This window comes from Macrobrachium nipponense, chromosome 1, assembly GCF_015104395.2.
Source record: "Macrobrachium nipponense isolate FS-2020 chromosome 1, ASM1510439v2, whole genome shotgun sequence".
NCBI lineage: Eukaryota > Metazoa > Arthropoda > Malacostraca > Decapoda > Palaemonidae > Macrobrachium > Macrobrachium nipponense.
Genome location: NC_087200.1, coordinates 67,036,031 through 67,047,112, shown reverse-complemented (window position 1 = coordinate 67,047,112; position 11,082 = coordinate 67,036,031). Strand labels below are relative to the sequence as shown.

Sequence of the window (11,082 nt, the reverse complement as noted above, 5' to 3'; positions counted from 1 at the left end):
CAGCTTGTCAGTGGCAGGTTCCTCTGGGAATGTTGTCATCCCTGGAGAAGCTTGTCCCTCATGGGCTTCTTCTTCTTCGGTCTCTGCAATGGAGACTGCGAGAATTCTGGTTTCCAGCTGGGGACTTGCCCCTATTAATGGTTCCTCTGTCTCTGGAAGTGAGAGAAGACCTTCGTTGGTGGTTGGACGACCAGAATCTTTCAAAGGGTGTCGCTCTGCGTTCTCTGTCACCGGATTTCCTTCTGTTCTCAGACGCCTCCATCGCAGGATAGGGGGCCTTATGTAGGCGACCTCATTGTTTCAGGCATTTGGAGGACAAGCAGCAACATATCAACGTCTTGGAGTTGAAGGCAGCCTTCCTGGGTCTGAAGGAGTTTTGGGAGTTTCCGTCGTTCTCATGTCGGACAACGCCATGATGGTAGCCTATGTGAACAAACAGGGAGGCCTGGTTTCTCGTCAGCTTCACGCCTTGACCTTCTGAGGTTCACCAGTGGGCGGTCTGCAGTTACGTAGAGCTCTCAGCCAGGTTTATCCCAGGCAAACTGAATGTGGTTGCAGACAAACTCAGTCATCAACATCAGAACCTAGGTACTGAGTGGTCGCTTCATCAAGTGGTAGCAGACAAGCTTTTCCAGGTTTTGGGTAGACCCATGTTGGACCTTTTTGCCACTTACTTCGACAGGAAGCTGGAGATATTCTGTTCAATGGTCCCATATCCTTTAGCATTGGCAGGGGCCACACTCCAACATCCCTGCAACAACCTGGAGGTGTATACCTTCCCTCCGTTTTGTTTGATCCATCAGTTCTGAACAGGCTAATGAGTTCACAGGGTCTCAGGATGACTTTGGTAGCCCCTCTGGGGCCTCAGGCAGAGTGGTTCCCAGATCTGCTGTAGTTGTTGTCAGAGGTTCCGAGGGAGATTTCCCCCTTGGCGACATCTCTTGTGTCAGCCACATGCGGAAATGTTCCACCAGTCAGTAGAATCCCTGTCTTTTCACGGTTGGATATTGTCAAGTTTCTCCTCCGAGCGAGAGGCTTTTCTCAGAAGGACAGCGGGGCATATGTCCAGCAGTCTCAGAAAGTCAACCTCCGTGGTTTACCAAGGCAAAGAAGCGATATACTTTGATTGGTGTTGTAACGGGGTTTTTCTCCACTCACAACCTCTATTCAGCAAATAGCAGACATTTTAACCTTCCTCAGAAACAAGAAACGTTTGTCCGTTTCTGTTATTAGAAGCTACAGGGCGGCCCTGAGTTTGGTGTTATGGGAACTGTCCTTGCTAGTTAAGGGGTTTGAACAGTCAAGTTCTCCTAGAGAGCTCAAGCCTCAGACGTGGGATGTTTCCTTGGTTCTCAAGAGCTTCACTAAGAGTCCATATGAGCCCTTGCATTGCTCATCTGACTGGAACTTGATGCTTAAGGCAATTTTCTTTCTGGCCTTGGCATCTTCCAAGAGGGTAGGAGAGCTCCACGATCTGAGCTATGAGGTGAAGCACACCAGGGGTTGGGGGTCGTTGTCCTTCGAATTTGTCCTAGAATTCGTGGCCAAGACCCAAAGCACCTCTGCGCACGATGACAGGTTCATTTCGTTTTCCATTCCATCACTGAATGACTTGTGGGTGGTGATGCTCAAGAGCGTTTGTTGTGCCCTGTCCAGGCCCTGCGTTGCTATCTAAAAGGTCTTGGCACCTTAGACCAGGCTGCCGCAGACTTTTTGTTAGCACAGGCCGTACAAGAAAGAGGTGTCTAGGAATACTATCTCTTTTTGGATACGATAAGCCATCAGACAGGCATACTTGTCTCTTGATGATTCCACCACCACATCTGTGCAGGTTAGAGCACATGACGTTAAGGGTATTGGTCCCTCTCTGGCTTTCAAAAAGAACTTGGCTGTTCATAGAGGGCTGAGTGCTGGTACTTGGTTATGTCAGTCCACGTTCGCCTCTTTCTATCTTAAGGATGTTTCCCACAGATCTGCGGACACGTTTTTCCTGGGTACTGTGGTGGCTGTCCAACAGGTTGTGTACTCATAGTTGCCCCTAACAGGGCACTTTTGTATCTTTCCTAAGATGATTGTGTGGATGAGAGAATGAGTGAGTTGGCTGGTCTCCTTTCTCTTGTACCTTTCCTTCTTCTTTTGGGCAGGTTAAGGAATAGACACGTCATTCGCTGGACTGGTTTGATACAATGAGTAAGGTAGTCATACTGATAGTGTGGTCACTTAATATGCAAATGTCAAACCCTCTATTTGGTAGCATATGCTCCACTCCAAGGCAAGGAGGAGTTGAGAGTAGTACAAACCCTGGTGTGTTGGTTTGCTAGTAGACAGTCAAAGTTTCTCTTTGGTTCCCTATACAATGGTTCTACCATATATCATTGTAAATCACTCAGGGTCTGATTGGTTAGATATCATTTTATCTAGCTTCTCAACGGGCTTCAGTCCCTCTCCAGAGGTCATTTCTTCTGGAAGCTGGACTGGTGGGTAGGCCCCCAGCCGGTCTAACGTGTCTTGTACCTCCCTCCAAGTATGAGTCTATTCTATTGTTAAGACAGAAGGTTTGTTCACGTATGAACAAATGACAAATTTTCTAAGACAATTTGTATTTTTCATAGCTACAAACCTGAGGTCTTAACATTATACTGCCCGCCTCTAGCTGCCCCTCTGTGTGTTAAGATATCCTGAGTTGGAAAAGACTGATGCATGATCGTAGGTGAATGGTCTTCGACCATCCTTCACCCGATCTACGCGTGCGTTGCCAGATATCGCAAGATTCCTTGCTTTCATCTTTTTTTTAATCAGATCCAGCTAGGTGGTAGAAATTATCTTATGGTTAAGACCTCAGGTTTGTAGCTATGGAAAATACAAATTGTGTTGAAAATTTGTCATTTTTTGCTTGTAGTATGCTGTTCACTTCTCTTTTCCAGTGATTTACCAGTTATACTTAAATACAGTCAGTCAGGGTTATACACTGTTTCATTTTTATTTACTGTATATTTTGCATGTAAACATCAGATGTTCCTGTGAGTTATATACACATAAGACTATATAGGCAGTCCCCGAGTTACATTGTTCTGGACTTATATTGCTTGCCTCGCAGTGCTGTTTACCCAGATTTTTTGTTGCTGTAAGTGGATTTACAGCACCATTACCCACTTTACATCACTGTTACCTGGACCAATGGTGCTGTAAGCGCTATTTATTCCCATTACCATAATGATAATGCTTCAGGTCATGGCAATTTTCGGCTTACGGCGCACCTTTGGGGATGGAACCCCTGCCGTAAACTGGGGACTCCCTATATACTTATATAAATTAAAGTTACGGAAGTGACAGTGTGCTCGGTGGAAAATGAGATACTGAAAACCCAATGCTGTTAGTCTTCATGATTTAACCAAAATGTTATTGTGTATAGAGGTACGTATTGATTATGGTGGGTCAGAACATAAAAAATGACTGAAATGTTTGTTCCAGGAAAAGTGTGGATATATCTTCTTGCTTGCATTGTGGGATGGGGCTTGAGCTTGTGGTTATTTCAGAAAGCTAGATCTCAATTTTCTGGGAAGCCTGCTGTGACGCTGAATTGGGCTACCTTCTTTAGCTGGGCTGTGATTCTGCAAGTCCCTCTCTCACGACAACCAGCAGACTTCATTAGCCAGGTTAGCTTACAGCAGTTTATGTTCACCACATATGTATATAGATATATTTACAAATATATACGTATTACATAATGTGTGTATTTGTAGATAGTACATACATATTTAGCAGGAACAGATCAGCAAACATGCAAGAGGCATTGCAACTATATTTATTCAAGTAATTTAATTACCCTGATGTAAGTAACAAAAACACATTAGCCATTGAGTGTTTTTAAACTTGGTTAGAACAAGGTAGTAGTTTTAGTTGCATAAACCTTCAGGTCTGCACACATTGTGTCAGGTGGCGATAAAGAAAAATCAAGACAGTAGTCACTTGTTCCATTCATGTTTTAGCTATTGAATCTTTCACCTCAATCTTGTATACATTCTCTCACTTCCTCGATCCAATAGCATTTCTGTTCCTTGACATCATTCAAATAGTATACTATTTAGCACTTTCCAAGCCTTCATCTCCTCCATCTTACCAATGCTTCCAAATGTTTAACTCTTCACTAACCTGAAGATCAAACTGCCTTAAAACATTCTGATTACTGTTTTTATCTATCCTAACTTGTCACCTACTTAATTGTACATTTACAAATTTCAAACTTAAACGTGTAAACTTACACCACACACACCAAACAAACAATATGTATAATAATATTCACCTCACTGTAGATTAAACTTTTTAATCTAAATTCCACATCCATGTTGTACTTCCGTAAAGTGGAGTTGCCTCGATAATTCTTTCAGAGGTATGGGCTTCATATACGTACATTCATTTCTTACAGATATCTTTCATAAACCCAGGTACCTTTGTTGCTTCACCTGTTTTGTGATTCATCTGTTCTTTTACTTCTACTATATTAAATTTCATCAAATATTCCCATAGAAATCAACCGAATCCAGTCTTCCACTGTTCACATTAACATTCATTACCCTGTCTTTCTATTTTCCATTTACAGTATCTTCATCAAGACTTTTGCATTTATTCACTTTCAATTTCTCTGGCTTAAGCACTTTCATATTTTTTCATTAGTCTCTGCTATTTCTTTTTATTTGTGGGTAAAATTGTCTTCTGCTAACAACTACCTCTTAATTCATGCACTTTTTTAATCCCACAACTTTCTTATAACTTCTGTGAAAATATTAAAAACCACTACATAACATATTCTTGTCTCTGTCCAAATTTTGCAACCAACCAATCACTTTCTCATCTGCTGCTCTAATATTCATTTAGTCATATTTTAAACACTGAACCACAGCATTTTACCTGAAATTCTTTTAATTGTTGGTGCTATTACATTCTTCAAGCTTTCAGTTGTTTTCCTGGCATCTTCAGCAGTCACTTCCACAAACCTTTATACTTAATGTTCCCAGTTTTCATCATTCAGTATTGCGTAATTTTTATCCTTACCATTCAGTAACTATTCAGTACACTTTCCACTGACAAAACTTCATTCTCTTGAGACTGAATATCTATTTGCATCTTTTATTTATATTTTTTCTCTGCTTTTACTTAACATCTCCTCCCAAAGCATTTGCCAATATTTACTCTTGAGTTTTCAGTATAATCCAGTTTCTCACTACCTTGGTCCTTGACCACCTGATTCTCCTTTATATCTCTTCAAGATCGTGTCTTTCAACCTGCAAGTGCACTTCATATCATTTGTTTTCCTTCACTAACCCTGTAATTCCACCATCCTAGCAATCGATGCTTTCATTTTCCTTTCTGACTTTCTGTACCCACAAACATTCCCAGTTAGCTCCATAATTGTATACTTCGTATATTCTTCCAAAAAAAAAACCTTTATTTGTCTGCAGCATAAATCTATGCTTATTTACATTGCATCTCCTTTGATGCTTTCTCATTCTTTTGTTATCCAGTTTACATAGACATATTTTACATTCACCTCAGTTAGCCAGGGAAATTTTTTTTTCTACATTATGTTACATCCATCATCTTCCTCCTCCATCGACTTTTTTTATTTTCTGTCAACTTTCTCGTTACCAATTTTTCTTTTGAGACTACATACATGGGTACCCGCCTTTAAAATCCAGTATTCCCAGCAATCAAGTCCATTTTGGGATACATTTCCTTATGCCTGTCCTATCTCATTCACCTTAGGAACTCCATTCCTATTAACCATATTGTCCCTTTCTCTGCCATCTACCTTAATTTGCTGAGCACAACCACCTTTTGTCATTCAGTAAACCTTGCTTGATGAAGACTGACATCTTCCATCATCAGGTTTTTATAAACCATTTTTAATTTCTTTTTATTATATTGGACCATAGTATTCTTCACTTACAACTTATTCAAATTTGCATTTTCAATACGTAGTAAGAAAAAGAAATAAAAAAAGTCATGAAACTCATGCTGTGCACTATTATAGCTTATATTGACATATGGATTAGAGTAGTTTTCCCATCTGATATATTAAATTATTTTTGTTAACTCTCTTAAGTCTATATCACTTCGTACTTGCTTTTGTCATTCCTAATAATTTTTCCAAATTGTAACACCACTCAGAACTGTAATACATAATGAAGAGAATTTTCCTCATGACTCCTAGTTGTTGAGACCCATCCATTCTTATTCCAGACTTTAATAGGCTGGTGGTTATTGGTTAGCTTTGTTATTGCAACAGCCTACAGATCTTCACTTATTGCCCATCTAGCTGTTCAAAGTAAAACGACACCAATTGACAGCTTCGAAGATATGATAAGACAGACAGACTGGAAGTGGGGAGCAGAGGCAAAGATGTTCACTGGTGCTGTTGTAGCCTATTTTCAAACTACCACAGATCCAATTGCCGCAAAAGTCCATAAACATCTGCAGGTAGGAATGGTGGACCTTTATTTTACATGTATTTTTCAGATTAGCATCAGAATAGTAATTTAAATGAGTAGCCCTATATTAAAATTGTGAATTGCTTATATGGCTCTTCATTTCACCTTCTCTGTACCATACCTTGGCAAACAATCTTTGGAATAATCTAGTAAGCTGCATGCATGTGGCTTGGCTAAAAAAGGCAGTCCCCGGCTTACGACGGGGGTTCCGTTCTTGAGAGATGCTGTAAGCCGAAAATTGTTGTAAGCCGGAAAATCGTCAAAAATCCTTAAAAAAAAACCCTTACTTTTAATGATTTGTGTGTATTAAAAACTACATAAACTGCATTTTTCATAAAAAAAACTTCAAATATTGATTATTTTGCATTTTTGGAGTCATATTTCTTCCGCCAGATTGGCGTCGAAAGCGCCGTAACCCTGAAACATGCGTAGTAAACCTGGAAATAATTTCTGATGAATATAATTGAAAAGCGCTGTAACCACCGAGTGACATTAATTCATCATTATTTAATTTTTCAATGAACAGACAGTGTGATGGGAAGCTTGGACCAAACATTAGTCATGAGAAGAAAACTGCATTCCTTTACTTATCATTTTTCTAATCGTTTATTGCAATGCCTCTTTTTGTTTCTTTTCCATTTTTTCTCAACAGAAGTTAAGCGAAGAAGATGCTTTACAAAAAGTACTGAGAGGTGGCTTTTCCTATATGCACTGGTATAATCATATTAGCTCTGTTATCCAGTCATATACAGATCACCTGGGAGTATCCCCTTTTTATATTGGACAGAAGGGAACAACAATACTCACTGATTTTGGATGGGGATTCAGGTAAGTAATTACAACCTATTCTTATCTTTTAGATATACTAGTTGATCTCATGCCATGCTTTTGGGCAACCCATAAACTTACTTGGTAGCCTACTCAGAAATATTATGTTTTGAGTGCCTTCTGTCTGGAACAAAGTTAGTGATTATCTGTCAGTTTTGAAGTCTCATTATTATTTTGTTACTTTCATTAAATGGGTTAGTGAAGTAGGTGTATGTAGGTGTTTTGCGTTTTAAGAAATTCTTATAGACAAAGTATGTCGTTAGTTTTATTGGGAATTTGTAAAGCCATTCCTCTCATTATGTTTGGAATGGCGCAATGCAGGTTGCAACGTCGTAAGACGGTAGTAAGGAAAAAACACTGAGGGATTAAGTCTTTTCTTTGATTTGTTAAGTTCATGAGCTGACTTAGGAGAGAAGAATACCATAAGAGCAGGTAAATATATTAAACAATTATCACATATTAGTTAGACTAGGTATTTTTTCAAGAGGTAGCATAGTGTGGTATCTCAGAAATGAATGGATCTGACAGTAATCATTCGGGGGTAGAATGGAAGTGGAGAAATGAATGTCTTAGATTTTGTGGGATACAGGGTGAATATAAAGGATACAGAGGACAAGTCGAAAATTGGCTTGTGGTGTGTGTAGAAGTGAAATATCCGGGGATAGAGATATTCTTGAGTTCAAAAGGAAAAGCTTTAGAAGTGACAGAAGGGATAGATAGAGAAGAACTTAAGTGTAAAGAGGGTTCAAAGATAATATTATCCAAACTAAATGAAGTATGCCTAAAAGATGCTCTAATGGGAAATTACAGTAAAATGAAGAATTATTTTAAAATAGAAAAATATATTGAAACGATGAGAGATTTTATAATTAGGTATGCAAAGCAGACTCAGAGTTTAGTAGAGTGATAGGAAAGAACATGCTTGAAGGATAAGTAAAGGGTTTTCATGTATTAGATTCAGAACAAGCAAGTCTCAGACAATAAAAAAACAAATATCAGCGACTTGTGGTCAAGTGAAAAGAATTTGTTCCTACATGATACACAAACCATCAGTCCTTTACAGTAGGAATTTCTTCCAGGATAACTGGAAAATGGCTGCTTAACTTTAAACAAGGTGATAAAGTACATATAGTCAATTACCAACTTTGGGTGAGAGTCCGCTCGCCCAGTCAATTTGCACTTACTTTGCTTGTGGCCATTGGCAAGGAAGGACGTGCACTCTTCTCCCCTCTGCCTGTAGTCTTACTTTGTTTACATTTTACTGTTTTGTTGATACAGTGCTCCTGCATTTTTATGCGGTATTAGGTTCCAGAATCTGCCCCAGAAATGCAAAAACGCTAATATACCCTCTAAAAATGCTTAAAACTGCCAAATACCCAGTACCCCCATGAATTAAAATCCTTATAACTGTCTGTTTTAACATTACACTGCTTAATTTGATACTTTAAACAAAAATATTCCTTAAATTATCATACTAAAACAATTTATTATCATTTCAAACAAAAACACCCCCAAATCCACTGTTACTCCTAAGTATATATGCCCACCTAAAATGCTTATAACAATGATTTACTAATTTCAAAATGTTAATAATAATGTAAACAGCAAAATATCTATAAAATGTTTAATACAAATTAAATAAATCTTTAATACAAATTAAATAAATCTATCTTACAGAACCTTTGACAACTAATCAAGTTACCCTTGTACTGTATACATAAGCCATTTTCTCTCATAGCATTGAAGTATTAATCCTTTTAAAATTATCACTGATTCGCTTTTTTTTATAACAACACTGTTTATTCACTAAACTCAGTTTTTTTTTTTTTTTTTTTTTTAACCGAGGCGCATTTGCACTCACTCGCAGGGTGCCCTTTTAGCTCGGAAAAGTTTCCTGCTAGCTGCTTGTTTGCACATATTTTGTCCGAATAGCATCATTGTTTTTAAATGATTACCAAGTACATAATGTGAATCGAAATTTATTTAATTACCTAAATTTCTCCTTCAGATATGTTTTGTCAATAAATAATGTTAACGAATAAAGAGATTATAAACTATTGTGATGTAAGTCTAAATTTAACAACACCCGCCGAAGTCAACGACAGGACCTTCTTTTCGGATGCACGCTGCATAATTTCTTTACTTTTCACATATTTTAGCACCAATTGGGATAAATTACACTAAGCATAAGAAAAACATGTTATTATATACTTTCCTTGAATACTAGAATCTACTAAAAACATGGAATTAATAAAACTCGCTATTGGTGAAAACTTGCGGGGAGGCAAAGGGGACAGCCTGTGGTGGCCTGATGGGAAGACTATCCCAGCTGACTCAGCAGCAGTTTTTTGTAATAATATAGTTCGCCCCATCTCTTTCAGTTGATGATAGTCTTTCTTTGTCTCATCGTAATATTTTGCCTAATGTTTTTCCACATTTTCATTCCTCACATAATATCTATAGTTTTTTTTCCATATACCTTCTTTCGTTTCGTAGAGGTCCTGAACCTGATATCAGCACTACATATCCTCTGGGAGGTGTTGGCTTGAAGGGAAGCATATGCCAGTCTCATTAAAATAGTATAGATAGGGGATAAAAAAAATACTATGTTTAATTTTATTTGATATGTTGTGAGCTACTGAACAGATTTACAGAATAGGCTATAGTACTTGCGACACAGCATACAATATTATCATTATTATTTATTTACTTATTGACACAAGGTACAAAATATATTTTACAATTTTCATACCAAGCCGCCACAGGCTGTTCCTTTTACCTCCGGAAGTTTTCACCTATAGCGAGTTTTATTAATTCCATGTTTTTAGTAGATTCTGGCATTCAAAGAAAGTTTGTAATGACGCTTTTCTTATGCTTAGTGTAATTTATCCCAATTGGTGTTAAAATACGTGAAGAGTAAAAAAATGATTCAGCGTGCATCCGAAAACAAGCTCCTGTTGTTGACTTTGGTGAGTTGTTATTAAATTTAGACTTACCATCACAATACTTTATAATCTCTCTATTCGTTAACATTATTTATTGACAAACATATATCTGAAGGAGAAATTTAGGTTAGTAAATAAGTTTCTATTCACATTATACTTGGTAATTATTTGAAAACAATGATGTTATTCGGACAAAATACTTGCAACCAATCAGCTAGCAGGAAACTTTTCCGAGTTTAAAGGCACCCCTGCGGGTGAGTGCAAATGCACCTCAGTGAGAGAGAGAGAAAAAAAACTGAGAATAATTACTCTATTTTTTCATATTCTGTATGTGACTAAATACTGATTTTTGTAGTAAAAATTATTAACAGCATACTTATAATGTAGTTGTGTACCTATTAAGCTCACTCCAGGTTGTGCCCCAGACTGAGCATAATAGGTGTACCCCCACCCCTCTCTCTCTCTCTCTCTCTCTCTCTCTCTCTCTCTCTCTCTGGGTAGTGTATGATGTATTTGAAAGGATATTACTGTAAAGTTTTTTTATGATAAAACTTGTTGTACAATATTTAAAATATATTTGCTAATTATTTATATTTTATTTTCCAGTCTGCTTTTACTGGAAAACGAAAACGAGAGAATATTTTAAATACAGTGTTATACCTCGGTTTTCATACATAATCCGTTCCGGAACCTCCAATGATATCGAAACAAACAAAAACCGGAGCAATGATACCCACAAGGAATAGTAATGTAAATAGTAGTTCTAGACCCCTAAAAATATTAACAAAAAATACATTTTACGGGGAATAAACACAGGTATC

At 37.7% G+C, this 11,082-nt stretch overlaps 1 protein-coding gene across 1 annotated transcript in view; it reads left to right on the top strand.

Moving 5' to 3' along the window:
* The first annotated feature begins 397 nt into the window (after positions 1 to 397).
* LOC135218808 (uncharacterized) overlaps positions 398 to 11,082 on the top strand; it is a 27,687-nt gene continuing 17,002 nt past the window's right edge. The window contains exons 1-7 of the mRNA XM_064255257.1: positions 398 to 418; positions 683 to 891; positions 1,201 to 1,636; positions 1,832 to 1,994; positions 3,472 to 3,656; positions 6,241 to 6,477; positions 7,141 to 7,316. Of these exons, the coding sequence (XP_064111327.1) occupies positions 398 to 418; positions 683 to 891; positions 1,201 to 1,636; positions 1,832 to 1,994; positions 3,472 to 3,656; positions 6,241 to 6,477; positions 7,141 to 7,316 (1,427 nt within the window). The remainder of the gene's footprint in view (positions 419 to 682; positions 892 to 1,200; positions 1,637 to 1,831; positions 1,995 to 3,471; positions 3,657 to 6,240; positions 6,478 to 7,140; positions 7,317 to 11,082) is intronic.